Source organism: Miniopterus natalensis, chromosome 21 (genome assembly GCF_054644295.1).
Source record: "Miniopterus natalensis isolate mMinNat1 chromosome 21, mMinNat1.hap1, whole genome shotgun sequence".
NCBI lineage: Eukaryota > Metazoa > Chordata > Mammalia > Chiroptera > Miniopteridae > Miniopterus > Miniopterus natalensis.
This window is the reverse complement of record NC_142101.1, coordinates 19,556,716-19,570,958: the sequence shown is the minus strand read 5'-3', so window position 1 is coordinate 19,570,958 and position 14,243 is coordinate 19,556,716. Positions and strand designations below refer to the sequence as shown.

The 14,243-nt window shown below is 63.2% G+C and overlaps 1 protein-coding gene across 1 annotated transcript; it reads left to right on the top strand.

Moving 5' to 3' along the window:
* The first annotated feature begins 5,726 nt into the window (after window positions 1–5,726).
* On the top strand, window positions 5,727–14,169 carry LAD1 (ladinin 1). The gene is made up of 10 exons (XM_016211570.2): window positions 5,727–5,764; window positions 8,767–8,904; window positions 10,121–11,381; window positions 11,721–11,822; window positions 12,366–12,409; window positions 12,796–12,859; window positions 12,940–13,077; window positions 13,336–13,422; window positions 13,667–13,741; window positions 14,082–14,169. The coding sequence occupies exons 1-10, from the start codon at window positions 5,727–5,729 to the stop codon at window positions 14,085–14,087; spliced, it is 1,953 nt and encodes a 650-aa protein (XP_016067056.2). The 3' UTR covers window positions 14,088–14,169.
* Window positions 14,170–14,243: the final 74 nt, after the last annotated feature.

Below are 14,243 nucleotides of genomic sequence, written 5' to 3'. Positions count from 1 at the left end.
ACCTCCCCCCCGCCCGCCACTCCCTCCCCCACTGCTATGACAAGCACAGTGGCCACAGACACGGTGGCCCCTCCATTAAAATCCCAGTGTTGCCAGTGTCTCTCTCGGGGAGTCTGTGAAGAGAGGGCTGTTGGGGCTCCAGTCAGCAGCTCGGTCAGAATGAAGGCTGAGGAATCAGCCCGCTTAGGTCCCCCGGGACCCCTCTGCCCAGTCCTGGCGACCTCACACGGCACGCCCACACCCCCCAGGTGCACAGCTCACCCAAGCCCTGACCTTGGAAACAGCCCCAGCCCCCCAGGCTCCAGCCATCCAGAGGGCCCTCTGCATTCCAAGCCCATTGGTCTGACTCCACAGCCCCTTCCTCTGCAAACCTGGGCCCCTCTCCTTGAGATGTTGGGGTTCCTGACTGTTCTGGGCTGAGAGGTCGGGAGATTTCAGCTCGGGACCGGGGGCCTGCGGGCACAGAGCAGTTCTGCACCTGGCCACCAGGGGGTGGCGCCTGTCCATCCCGTCCCTGGGGCTCCCTGGTCCCTCCAGCATTGGCTGGCTCCACCGGCATCCACCCTCGCCCAGGCTATTGGTTATTTCCTTCACACCCCTGGACAGGTCAATCCCCCTGCCCCCATGGGCCAGCAGTGGTCTGTCCTCTGGTTCAGGCCTTTCTCCATCCGACCTGCGTCTGGACCCAAAGCCCAGGGAGCTGCGTCGGCCTGCTGGGGTGGATGGCAGGACTGGGGCAGCCTCCCTGCCCCTACACCCAGTGCCTGTGCTGCAGACCTCAGAGCCAAGCCCACAAAGGAAGTGTCTGGTCCCTGACCTGGGCCCCTTGGCTTGCTGATCCCAGGAGAGGAGGAGCCCCCTTCTGCCCGCCTGCATGTCCCTGCCTGCCCTCTGCCCCCAGCATATTGTCTGTCATAAATGCCAGAAAAGCAGGTGCAAAGGGCAGCGCCAACTCTTCTCCAGGGCAGGGTCTGGCACCCGGGGCTGCCTCGCCACCAGCCAGAGAGGGAACAGCAATGGGATGCGTCCGGGGAGGCAGAGATGTGCCTGCGGTTCCTGCTACAAGCAGCTCTGTGGGCACAAAGGCAGACTCAATTCTTACCATACCCAGAAACCCTCAGGCCCGCCCAGTGACACCCACCCACACACACACCTGACGGGCGCTCCCTTGAGCCACAGAGGATGGGGCGGGGCGTCGTGCCCAGGCAGCCACAGAGCCCCCCTTCCCTGCCTCCCGGCGCTCCTCCCAGCTAGCCTGGGTCCAAAGCTTCTCCTTGCTTTGTCTCTTGTAAGCCCTTTGCGAGAGCCGAGCCCCAGGTTTCAAGGCCAAATCTCAGTCCTACCAGTTGACCAGTCACCTGGGGCCCCAGCAGATTGGGGTCCCCACCCTGCCCTATAAGACGGGAGACCAGCCCCAGGCCTGACTCAAAACAAACACCTGGGTGCAGAGAGCCCGTGGGCGGAGGAGGTGGGGCCTGCTGCACACACCCAAGACGAGGGCCCTTTGGGGAAGGGCCGGCCGCAGGTCCCTCCAGTTTCTGCGCAGGGCTAGGCTAGCCCACCTCCTGTGGGCACGGAGCCTGGGAGACCCTGAGAGGACCAGGGGAGGAGGCTCCGGCACAGGGCTCCCTTGGGTGAAGGGCACGTTGGGGAGGGGCTGGGACTTTAGCTACAGCCATGGAGGGGGCCTGGGCGGGAGGCATGGTGTATCTTCCCACCATGGAGAGCCAGCGGGACCCAGACTGGACCCGGGAGAGCAGAGCTGGGCCACTACATGCAGGGCACTGCTCTGTACACCTAACTCACTCAACCTTCACAAGCACATGAAGGGTACTAGGACACCCCCATTCTATAGATGGGAAAACCAAGGCACAAAGCGGTTAACGCCTGCCCATGGTCACTCAGCCAGTAAACAGAGGAGCCAGGACTTCAACCATTAGGCCTGTCAGAGTCCACACTCCCAGACACTATTTTTAAAAAATATGTTTTTGTTGATTTCAGAGAGAGGAAGGGAGAAGGGGAGAGAGAGAAACATCAATGATGAGAGTCATTGATCGGCTGCCTCCTGCGTGCCTCCGACTGGGGATCAAGCCCGCAAACCAGGCCTGTGCCCCGACTGGGAATCGAACTGCGGCCTCCTGGTTCACAGGTCGACGCTCAACCACTGAGCCACGCAGGCTGGGCTCTCAGTCACTATTTTAATAATAATAAATAAGATGCTGCTGATTTGTCAGAATTATATCACCCCGTTCTCAGAAAAACCTCAGAAAGAGGTGGATACCGTGACTCAGATGGACGGGGAGGAAACGCAGGCTTGGGGGGTTGAGGTAATTCACCCTCAGTTACAGGGTTTGGGGGCCGCAGGTTGGAGATTGGAACCTGGGTCAGCCGGCCTCAGGGTTGAGCTTTTCTGGACTCAGATCTGTGTCAACGGAGCCCAACCAGCCACCTTCCTCAGGGACCCGGCTGGGGGTCAGGGCCCTGCACCTGCACCTGGGGAGGTGCAGCAGTCCTGCCCAAGGGGAATTGTGCAAATGACATCACAGGAGAGGTCTTCCTCTCACAGTAGGGCCTCACTGGGGCCGGGTGAAGAGAAGGGGGCTACTTGGGGGGCTGTCGGTGACAAAGCCACACACAACAGCTGGCGAGCACCCCCTCTGCAGCTGGAGATGGGCCTGATGCCACCTGCCACTACCCCTGCCTGTCCGAGGCCTCGGGAGGCCAGCTGTAGCCCCCTCCCCGACTTGGCCCTTTCCTCCAGGGGCCAGGGGGCGAGCACTGTCTGTCTGTCCGCCTCGCAGCAGGCCCAGTGCTCAGGGCTGCTAGGGCTAAAGTGCCCTGACGAGGAGGGAGCCAGTTAAACATTAGCCCCAATGGCCCCCCGTGAAGTGAGTCAGACTCCCCGCAGACTCTGGGCTGGACGGCCAGGGGGGCAGTTTCGTTCCAGGTGGGTGAGCAGGCTACCGAGGCCCAGGACAGGCCGCCAGGACCAGTATTGATGGCCGCCTCCTCTCCTGACCCAGCTGGGCTCTCTCCTCAGAAAGCCCCACGGGTGCCGGCTGCAGGGCCCATCACTGGACGTGAGGGAGAGGCTCTTGCTCCCACAACCCACCCCTGAGCTGGCCTGGGGGTCCCTGAGGCCAGGGCTGAGCAGCGTGAGCTCAGAACCCCTGGGACAGCATCTGCAGCCAAGGTCAGGAGGCCCAGAGTGGGACAGTGACTCGCTCAAGGTCACAGACCTAAACTGGGACTAAAACGCAGGGCCCTGGACTCCTGGTCCACTGCAAACACTGGGTGTGGGCAGAGCTTGGTCTCCCAGCCAGAGACAGAGGCCTGGGCTCCTGAGTAGGGAGCCCACTCCTGGCCCATCTCAGCAGGTGCCTGGTTCCAGCCAGTGCCCACACCTGGCCCTCACACAGGCTGGGTGACCTGGCCCTTTGCTCCGGGCTCAGGAGAGAAACATGGTCTCACCTGGGAGCCAGGACAGGTGTTCTGAGTTGGGAGCCCCAGGAGGAGTGTGTGTGTGTGTGGGGGGGGGGTAGGCTCGTGACTGTCAGGTGTGACTTCCAACCCCGCTGGTTTGGGGCCAGGGATCCCCCTGGGTCCGCATTCTGGCCTCTTGGGGAAGGAGAAGCTGCCCTTTGAGGTTGGGGGATTCCAGAGCCTGAAGTCATCCTGGCAGCAGAGACGTGACCTCTTCCCACTGCTGGCTGGGACGTCTTGGAAACTCCTGACCTCGACCAGGGACTTCCTGCGCGATGCTCGGTCTTTTCAGGCTCTCCCCAGAGGAGGTGAGCAGCTTTTATTAAAAAAAATTAATTAATTTTTTTTATTGATTTCAGAGAGAGGAAGGGAGAGGCAGAGAGAAACATCAATGATGAGAGTCATTGATTGGCCACTTCCTGCTCCCCCCACTGGGGATCCAGCCCGCAACCCGGCATGTGCCCTGACGGGAAATCGAACCAGTGACCTCCTGGATTCTAGGTCAATGCTTGACCACTGAGCCACGCCGGCCGGGCTCATTCCTTTTCTTGTCTGTACGACATCATCACACATTTCGTGAATTCGTCAATGACACATGATGTTCACACCTTTTTGTCGGCCTGGCTGGCAGACACGCATGCTTTCTGCCGTGTCCGGTGCTTTGTTGGAGGTTAAGGCTGTAGAATCATCCCTGGGGACACAGTCACCTGCAGCTCATCTCCTCTGCCGTGGAATCATGATGAAAACACCACCGATTACTCATCCGTTTTGCTGCTAGAGACAGTGCTCCAGTTGGCGGCACTTGGTTACCTCGGTCCTGGGGACAGTGCCCGGCACAGAGCGGCTGGAAAAATGCACGTCATAGAACTTACCGCTCCTCATGACTCCCGTCATCCGCACGCCAACCGTCCATGTCTGTGGGTCTTTATATCTACAGAGAGAGTGTCGGGTTTTGGACTTTTAGTTTTAAATTTTTATTTATTAATTTTAGAGCGAGGGGGAGGGGCCGACTTGTTGCCCCACTCATTCACGCACTCCTCGGTTGATTCTTGTATGTGGCCTGACCTGAGATAGAACCTGCGACCGTGGCGAATCCGGTCGGCGCTCTAACCAAACGAGCCACCCAGTCAGGGTGGATTTTGGACTTTAAGATACGTGATTATCTCTTGGCCTCGAGAAGTGTCCTTGGAAGGGCCAGGCTTCCAGCGCCTGGGGGTACTTCTCTTCTAAGTTGAGGTGCCACCACCGACACTGTGGGACGAGTGTGCTCCAGGTGCCCAGGGAGCCCTAGGTTCTCCATCAGGCCCGGGCCCGAGGACCCAGGGACGCCCCTGGTTGCTGTTCCCTCTTCTCCTTCCCTGGAGACAGCAAGTGGCTCTTGGCCCTGCCTTGGCCTCTGCGCACAGCCCGGGGTCCTCTCACCGGGGGTCCCCCTGAGGCTGCAGCCAGCTCCTCTGGGCGCTGACCTTGCAGCTCGGGTCCCTCAGGGGAGATGCTTCCCCCCTAAGCTGGCTCCTGGAGCCGAAGCGGCCGCACCCACCGGCCCAGAGGGGCAGGTGAAGGGAGCCAGGTGGTGCTGGTGGTGCCGGAGCAGCCTCAAGTTCCCCCAAAATCCCAGTCCCAGTTATCTGCGTCCACGCCTTCCTCCCGGGGAAGCCGGACCTTCCTCTGGCCGGTTGCACGCCCGCCCCTCCAGCCCAAAGTCCAGCCCCGGCGGCCGCGCGGAGCCTCCCACACCTTCCTGTTTTCAGCGTTTGCTGAACTGAATCTGAGAATCGCGTGTGTGGTTTTTTTTTTTTTGGGGGGGGGGGAAGGGGGTACGTCCCAGCCCATCTCAGGCCTGTTTGGGGCGAGATCACGGCGCCCGGGCACCTGCGCCCCGTTCCCGCCCCGCGTTTCTGGGGCGACGCGCGCTCAGCCTGACCCCACCTGCGCGTCCCGCCCCCCGCCGGGCACCGGGGCCGCGGCACCTGCGCGCGCGGAGGGCGCAGCTGGTCCGACTGGTTCTGGGCAGGAAGCCGGCGCCCTCGCCCGGGCCGCCCGCCGACCAGCCCCGCGCCTCCCGGCGGCCGTCCGAGCGGCCGTGTGTCTGTCCGGCGCGCGGGGCGGGGCGGGGACCGGGGAGCCCACACCCCGGGGCCGCGGCCGCGACAAATCAGCGCGCGGCGCGGGGCGGGCGCGGATATAAGTCCCCGCGACTCACCTGGGCCGGGGCGGGGGAGGGGCGCAGGCGAGGCCGCAGCATGTCCGGGGGCAGGAAGGACTGGTCGGCGCTGTCCAGGTGAGCCGGACCCCGGGGGGCTGTCCCGGGAGCCTGCCGCTCCTCAGGGAGCCAGAACTGGGGGGCCCTCGGGTCAGGGTGGTGTGGCTGCTCCCCGCGCTTCCTTTCCTCCCCGTGGGGGTGGAGGCCACGCACAGGGCGCGTGGGGAGCGCTGGTGCCCGGCCTGGGGAGCCCCCAACGCCCCCAGGCCAGCTCTGGGGGATTGGGAGGTGGTCAGGGGTGGCTGAGCCTCGTTTCCCGAGTCCCCCTCGCTGCGGGTTTTGGCAGAGTTGTAGGGCGGCCCCCCCGGAAGCTGGCCCCCAGAGCCCCAGATTCTGAGATTGGCATTCTGGGTGCTGTTTGGGCTGGGTGACCTCAGGATAGACGGTGTCCCCCTCTGTGCTCGTTTTTATCTGTGAGCGGGGCCCTCAGGGGGTCAGGGGACTGGGCGTCCTATCCTTGCCTGCGGGACGTCCTGTCAGGGTCAGGGAAGGGGGCTCGTCTCAGAGGCAGCACCCCGAAGTGCTCCCGCGAGCACCTTCACCCCGTATCCCTGCTGCACACATCTTGCCCCTGAGGAAACTGAGGTCCGTGTAACTCGGACCCAGACCCTCAGTCACTACCCAGGTAGGAGCTGGCCTCTTGGCCCCGCCCAGGTGGGCGCTGGGGTATTGCAGGTGCCGCCCCCCCAGGCCTTCCCCGTTAAGGCGGCCTTGGGGTCTCCCCGCCTCCGCCTCCGGTGGTGGTCTGAGTACAGAGCTTCTCCCGGGCCTCAGCCTCAGCCACCCCCCGGCCCACTCGTCTCCTGAGGCGGGGGGCCCACCTCCCACTGCTCTGCAGCACAGCCCCATGGTGACCCATGTAGAGGGACCCATGGGGTGTCAGGGGGGAAGCTAGGCCCCGAGAGTGGAGGCAGCTCAGAGCTCTGGGAGAGGAACCCCGGCTGCCGAGAGGTTAGACACACCCCAGGGAAGGTATGTGCTTCGGGTGGGGCTGGCAGCCGAGGCCTTGGACTCTGCTTGTGGGTCAGTGTGCCTGGCTGGCTGTGGGTGTGTCTTCTCTCTCACAGTGGGCATATTTGTGCCTGCGGATGTGCTCACACGTGTGTGTAGGCGTGTTTGTGGCCTGTGGAGTGAGCAAGCGCCTGAGTGGGCGGTAGGGTCCCGTGTGTCCGAGCAGGTTCCGTCTGAGTGTTGACTGCGGACCTCACTACAGTCAAACTAGACGCTGCCTCCCCAGGAGCCAGCTGCCGGGATGTATGTGACTTTGTCTGACGCCTGCCTGGGTATGTGCGTGTGGTGGGTGCTGCGGCTTTTCAGATGGGCACAGGGTCTGGTCTGAGCTTATCCACTCCTCAGAGGGACACAGGCGCGTTTGGCACAGGGGCGGAGTCCAGTTCTCACAGGTGCCCAGGTGGCCCTGCGAAGGCAGTCCTGCAACAGGAGCCCCTCTGCCCTCCCTGCCTCCCCAGCCCTGGCCAAGCCCCGAGGGCAGACACACTGCTGCCAGCTGTTACCCTGATGTACCAGGGCACAGGGCCGCTCCCGCTCCGCTCCCAGGTGAACAGGCCCCAGCACAGGAGGGAGAGGGCCGTGAGTCACATCACCCAGCAGGCTGGGAGGACTGCAAGGAAGGTGTGACGAGTGGGGCCCTGCAGGGAGCTGAGGGCCAGCTTGCAGCCCACCCTTGGCATGAAGTGGAAACTCAGATGCTGTGGCCTTGGCTCGGGGGCAGTGGTGAGCCACTGGCTGGATGCCCTGTCAGCAGCCTTGTCCTTTCCTCCCTGGGCTGACCCGGTCGTGGGCGAGGCTGGGCTGGGCCTGTCTGCTGGGGGTGGAGGTGGATCTGAGAACTCCTGCCCCGAGCAGCTCATGGTTAATCATTTTCCTGCCTGGGCCTTGAGCAGCCCTCCCACCTTCCAGGGCTGCCCTCGGTCTCCTCCAACACCTCTCCCTAGACCATCAGACTTTGGTGACTGCCTAGGGTGACCCTAGTTGTGTGCAACCCTTGGGGGCTGAACACTGGCCCAAGGTCACACAGCCAGTGGTGCGGGGCCTCCCAGCCCAGGCCTGGGCCCTGTTGTCTTTTCTCTCCTCCAAGGTTGGCAGGTCCTACTTCCTGAGCCTCTGGGGCAGCCTGCGCTGGGGCAGTGTTCACACCTGCCCCTCCTCTAGCCAGAGCAGCTAGGGGTCACAGCCCTACAGGGAGGCAGAGAGGGTGCATGTCCCCAAATGCAGGTGGAAGCAGAGGAGAGGGTTGTCAACAGGGAGGGAGTGGCCTTCAGCTGGTGAGGGTGGCCGGGACTCCCTGGATGGTGGCACCCACGGGTAACCCCCCTCCCCAGCCTGGCTCTGGACTTGAGAGGTCAGTGTGTTGGTCACTGGGTTTCCCCAAACCTGCTCTCCTGGCTGCACCGCAAGCTCAGCCTGCCCTGGGCAGGGAATCCCTCTTGGTCAGCGGCCGACCCAGGCTCCTAGTCCTAAGAGGACCTCATTTGCGTGTAGCGAGCGAGTGAATGAATGAACGATGCGTGTGCAGCTGTGCAGAGCTGTGAGGTCGTGTGAAGGTCAGGGAAATTCCCACATTCTGTGGTCAAGGCCACATGGCCTAGCCTGGAGCCCTCCACCTCCCCTGCGTGGAGCAGAGATGCGCCTGAAGCAGGAGGAGGGAGGTGGCCCCCAGGCTACCCTGGGCCCCTCTCTCCGCCCTGAGCCTTCCTGACAACCTACAGTACCTGTCTCTCCCTCCGCGGAGCAGTTCCGTGCTTTGGTTGGGGAGTCACGGGTGGACACGCTTCCCTTTCTCACCGGACGGCTGGGGCGTCTGGGGTGGGCGCCCGCATACAGAATTATCACTGAGACTCTCAGGTTGTCTTTCGTATGGTCTTCCACACACACGTGGGCGCAGCGCCCGTAGCCACCCGCAGAGGGCGCCACCTAGGAGCCGCGGCCTCCCAGGTCTGCCTGTGGGTGGCCAGGGCGTGGGGCCCCTGGGCCCCCCTGACCTCCCGCCCCTCCCGCAGCCTGGCCCGGCAGTGGAGCCTGGAAGACCAAGAGGAGCAGCAACGGGAGCGCCGGCGACGCCACCGGAACCTCAGCTCCACTTCCGAGGACGGGTCGCCCGGGCTCGCGCAGAATGGAGGGCGGCTGGCCTCCCACAGGTGAGGGTGGGGGCCGGGGCCGGGTGTCACAGCCTCTCCTGGCTGACCACTCAGTGCAGCCTGAGGCCTGCGTGGGGGGGAGGGGCACACGTGTCTCAGGGAGTGAAAAGGAGCATTAGGTTCCCCCCCCCAGCGCCCCGGACCCTGCCTGGCTCCCCTCACCTCACAGCTGTAATCAGTTCAATCTCTTCATTCCATTCGTGAGCCGGTGCTTTGCTGGGCATTTGATGGGTCTCACTCAGTCCTCACAGTGTCCCCCAGAGAGGTACCATGAGCCCATTTACAGGTAGAGAAACTGAGTCAGGGCGTACACAAGTGATGTGCTGAGGTAATACGCCTGGAGCGGCGGGGCCAGAATTTCTGTCCAATCTGTCAGGCCCTGTGGCTCCACTTTCCCCATTAAACCAGGCTGCACCCTCAAACTCGGACCCTCTGTAATTCCCTCCTAAGGGGAGGGATGAAGGGGCTGGTGTAGCCGCCTAGCCTTGGGGTTCGAGGGCCAGGGAGAGAAGGGCCCAGGATTTTCCAGATGTCTCCTGTGTGCCGGGACTGTGCAGGGCTCACCCGTGGGACGAGTCTCATCTTCCCTCCTAATAAGCCCACTTTGCAGATCTGGAAACTAAGGCCCAGACAGTGAGCTGACTTCTCCCGAGTCACACGGGGAACAGGGATCTGAGGGAAGGGTGAACCCCCTCCTGCAGGAGGCCAGGCACTGGGGGTTCAGTCGGTCCTGTCACGTTCCCTGGGTCCCATGGGTCTCCCAGAGGAGGGAGTGCATTGTGTGCGTCCAGGTGACAGACGGGAGGGTGGATCCTGCATCAGGGCCTGGGGTCTGGCTCCGCTGCTGAATGGCTGTGTGGCCCTTGACAAATCCCTGAATATCTCTGGTCTTGATCTCAGCTCTAAGGTGGGGGCCGAATTCTTCCTTTTGACTCCCATGCTCAGTACAGGGCTTAGCATATATAAAGTAGTTGTCCAACCCATGTTTATCGATCAGGCCTGACCCTGGATGGTTGGGCCTTACAGGGTTTTATAAACTGTTGAAATGATATCTCAGACGCCCTCTGCGTAAAGCAGACGAAAGCGGTCCTTATTTAAGTGATGGTGATGGTGGGCCCCTCCCTAGCGACCCTGGTGGCATCCCTACTGGGTCCGACACCCCGGGTCTCTCCCACCCTACACGTCCTCTGACCCTACCTCCCATCTTCTGGCTCAGACTGCCGAGTGTGGAAGAAGCAGAGGCCCCCAAGCCGCCGCCCGCCGCAGCCTCCGGAGAGGAGAGCGAGGATGTGCAGGCCATCCTCAGGACCAGGAGGGAACGCAGGCAGCGGCGACAGGCCGTGGAGGTCGCGCAGGCCCCCATCCGGGAGCGGCTGGAGGCGGAGGAGGGACGGGACCGCTCGGGCCCTGGGCCGGCGGAGCAGCAGCCCCTCTCACCCAAGCAGGAGGTGGGGGCGCCGCCTCGCCGCAGACTGAGCCAGGAGCAGCGTGGGCCCTGGGCCCGGGAGGAGGAGAGCTCGGCGGGCAGACAGAAGGGGGTCCTGGAGAAGTCCCCCGTCTCGGAGAAGTCCGCCGTTCCGGAGAAGACGTCAGCGCTGGAGAAGAGGCTGAACTCAGAGGGGACCTCCATCTCTGAGAGAACATCGGTGTTGGAGAAGATGGAAGAGAAAAAAACAGTCCTAGGAAAAACAGGTGTCTCGGAGAAGCCTCCGGCCCCAGGGAGGACGTCAGGTTCGGAAAGGAGACTGGTGTCTGAGAAGGCATTGATCTTTGAGAGGTCGCAGGTCTCAGAGACAAAGCTGGTCCCAAAGAGGGCTGCAGCCTCAGAGCAGCCCCAGGCCCGGGAGAAGCCTCAGGCCCAGGAGAAGCCCCAGGCCCAGGAGAAGCCCCAGGCCCGGGAGCAGACTCAGGCCCAGGAGAAGCCTCAGGCCCATGAGAAGCCTCAGGCCCGGGACAAGCCCCAGGCCCGGGAGCAGACTCAGGCCCAGGAGAAGCCTCAGGCCCACGAGAAGCCTCAGGCCCGGGACAAGCCCCAGGCCCGGGAGCAGACTCAGGCCCAGGAGAAGCCTCAGGCCCATGAGAAGCCTCAGGCCCGGGACAAGCCCCAGGCCTGGGAGCAGACTCAGGCCCAGGAGAAGCCTCAGGCCCACGAGAAGCCTCAGGCCCGGGACAAGCCCCAGGCCCGGGAGCAGATTCAGGCCCAGGAGAAGCCTCAGGCCCACGAGAAGCCTCAGGCCCGGGACAAGCCTCAGCCTCAGGCCCAGGAGAAGCCTCAGGAGCAGCCCCATACCCGGGAGAAGCCCCAGGCCCACGAGAAGCCTCAGGCCCCAGAGCACCCCCAGGGCCAGGAGCAGCCAGGGGCTGGGAGAATCCAGAGAGCAAGGGCCCTCCTTGGGAAGAACCGTACGTCCTCAGCAGAGCCAGCAGCATGCAGCCCTCCAACTGCGACTTCCCGCCTCCCCCCCATCACACTCCAGGTTGGCAGTGCCCCCTCCCTCCCAGTCCCGCCCAGGTGCCTGTGGCTCCCTTGCTGTCTCCTGTCTCCCACCTTCAGGCTGACTTCGGCCGTGTGCGTGCCCCACCCCCAGCTGCTCCCAGTCACTGTCAGAACAGGGGACAGGAGGCAAGGGCGGCTGCTGGGCTGCAAGAGGCATCAGCTGCGTAATGGGGAGCAAATCCTCATTCAGGGCCTGGATTCGGGGTCCTTCCAGCAGTTCCCCTGGCAGCCTGGGATGGGCCGGGCCACCTGTGGTCCCCATGGCAACTTGGGTTCGGGGCTCCCCAGACCTCCTGTGTGACACGCCCCACCCATCCAGGTGAAGATTCCCAGCAAGGAGGAGGAAGACACCTTCTCGCCCACCCAGGCCACCTACAGCAGCTCCCTCCGGCGCTCCAGCCCCAGGACCATCTCCTTCCGGGTGAGAGCCCAGGGTACCTCTGTCCTGTCCACGGGAGGGCCAGCCCAGGGAACCAGCATCCGTCACAGCACAGAGGCCTTGGGTCAGACCCCAGGAAGACTGTCTGCATGGGAGTTGGGGGTGGGGGGGGGCTTTGGATTCCCCTGGGGGCCAAAGCGGAGGAGACTGAGTTACCTGAGGAGGGCAGGTTATTGACTTGGAAGATGCTTATGGACACATAAGAGCAGCCCCACCTGGTGGTGGGAGCCGGAGCTGCAGGGAGCCTGGAGGCCCCCACAGGGCTCACCGGCCTGCAGTCGGGGGGCAGACAGAACCGCAGGTACCCCCAAAACACCTGCAGGGACCCAAGGAGAGGCTTTTGACCCAGACTGGTGGGGGGGCAGGTATCTCCCAGACAAGAGGGGGTCCTTTCATGGAGGTTAGGTTGGGAGTTGAGCAGCGGAGGGGTGGGAGGTGTTCTGATAGCGGAGCCCCTCCTTGAGGGGGCTCCGCCGCCCTGGGACCCCCTGCCACACACTCATCACTGCCTTTCTCTCCTTTCAGATGAGCCCCAGGATAAACAACTCGGAAACAACCCTAACCCGCAGGTCAGGGGCGGAGGCTCTGCTCTCCTGTCTGGTCATGTTCGGCCTGTGTTTGCTGAGCCGGGCTGTTCCATAGCACACGAGGGGAGGCACAGTTCCCGGCCTGGGGTTCGAGCCGGGGGAGAATGCAGGTGACAGGCAGGGGAGGTGGGCAGAGGTGAGGAGAATCAGGGGATGTGTTTGGGTAGAAGTGACAGGACCTGGGAGGATGGCAGAGTCCTGGTCCTACTGAATGGCTGCTTCCAGGGAGGTGAGGACAGTCCTGGAGTCTGCAGATTTTACCTGGGCCAGGTCATTAGAGCCTCACCTGGTGATGGAGGTGCAGCAGAGCAGTCTCCCTGGGGGCAGGGATCACCTGGTTGGTCTCACCCTGTCCTTCTGTCCTACAGTGCCAGTGTGAGGCTCCCAGTCAAGTTAGGCGAGAAGCTGGAGAGATACCACTCGGCCATCCAGGTGGGTGGTGCCTGCCGGTGTGAGGGTGTGGTCCGCCCCCTCGGCTCCCCGGGCTCAGCGTCTGTGCTCTCTGTTTCCAGAGATCAGAGTCGGTCAGGTCCTCAGGCTCCTCCCGCACCGAGTTCTTCGTGGCGCCCGTGGGCGTGGCCAGCAAGCGCCACCTCTTTGAGAAGGAGCTGGCAGGACAGAGCCGGGCAGACCCCGCCTCCAGCCGGAAGGTGAGGGGCATGGCTGACGGAGCCTGAGGTCTCCCAACCCAGAGCCCTGGCCCTGGCACTGCTAGAAAGCACCGTGTTTTCATGTGTCCATTGTGGCAGAAGCTGCTGTTGATCTGTTTGTGACCTGAGCCCAAGACTCCACAGGTCCCGGGGAAGGGGGCAGCGACCTCCAGGTCTATGTGGCTGTGCTGGTGGACATGGGGTGGGTCCTGTCTTGCATCAGTGGCCCCAAGCTCTGACCGGAGCCTCCCTTTTCAGGAGAACTTGAAGCTCTCAGGGGTCGTGACCTCTAGGCTCAACCTGTGGATCAGCAGGACCCAGGAGCCGGGAGAGCAGGATCCCCAGGTACCTGGTTCCTACCTGAGGCCCCTGACCATGGGCCCTTTCAGGGTAGAATGAGGCGGGTCAGGGGGGCCCTGAGAGTGAAGGGGATAACCCAGGAGTGGGCAGGCTGTGCAGAAGCCGGTGGGTCCTGAGGCACCAGAGAGGAGGGGCGGTTCTGGGGTCCTCCCTCCAGGAAGGGGGAGGGGCTGAGGGTCCCTCTGCAGTCTGCCTTGTCCCTGACCCTCACCCTGATGCCCCCAACCAGGAGGTGCAGAAAGAGTCGACAGCCACCAAGAGAACCCAGTGGGGGAAAAAAGCAGACTTATCCCTGAATGCCGAGGTGAGGGGCAGCCCCTCTTCACTCCTGGGGGATGCCCCATGCCCACCCCACACCCACACCCACTAACTGGCCTGCAGTTGCCCACTTAGAGTGCCCAGAGTGCCCCTGGCCCTGCTCTCAGGCTGCTGTGCCCCAACCTCCAGAGCCCTGTTTGCAGCCCCAGCTGGCTGTGTCCCTGCAGCCCTGTGAGCTGCACCCCCTTCCATCCCATAAAATGGGGGTCTCTGTCCCAGTGTGGGTGCGGGGCTTGGGCAAAGGAACGCCTTCCTGTCCAGAGACCCCTTCCCCTCCCAGCCCTAGGAGCCCCCTTCCCTTGATCTAACAGACCTTTGTCCCACAGGTGTGACAGCCCTGCCAGGACATCCTGCAAGTGTTGTCTTGAGGGCCCTCCCTCTGGCCAGGCGCCACCTCCTGCAGCTGCACCCTCACCTCCCACTGCCCTGATCCCTTTCTGCCTCTGGACCCGGGGCCAGGAATGTCCGGGGAACTCCGGCAACCCCTT

Coding starts and splice junctions, on each gene's coding strand:
- LAD1 (XM_016211570.2), top strand. CDS start 5,727: ATGTCCGGGGGCAGGAAGGACTGGTCGGCGCTGTCCAG. Junction 11,823..12,365: donor CCAGGACCATCTCCTTCCGG/GTGAGAGCCCAG, acceptor CTCTCCTTTCAG/ATGAGCCCCAGGATAAACAA. Junction 12,410..12,795: donor GAAACAACCCTAACCCGCAG/GTCAGGGGCGGA, acceptor TCTGTCCTACAG/TGCCAGTGTGAGGCTCCCAG.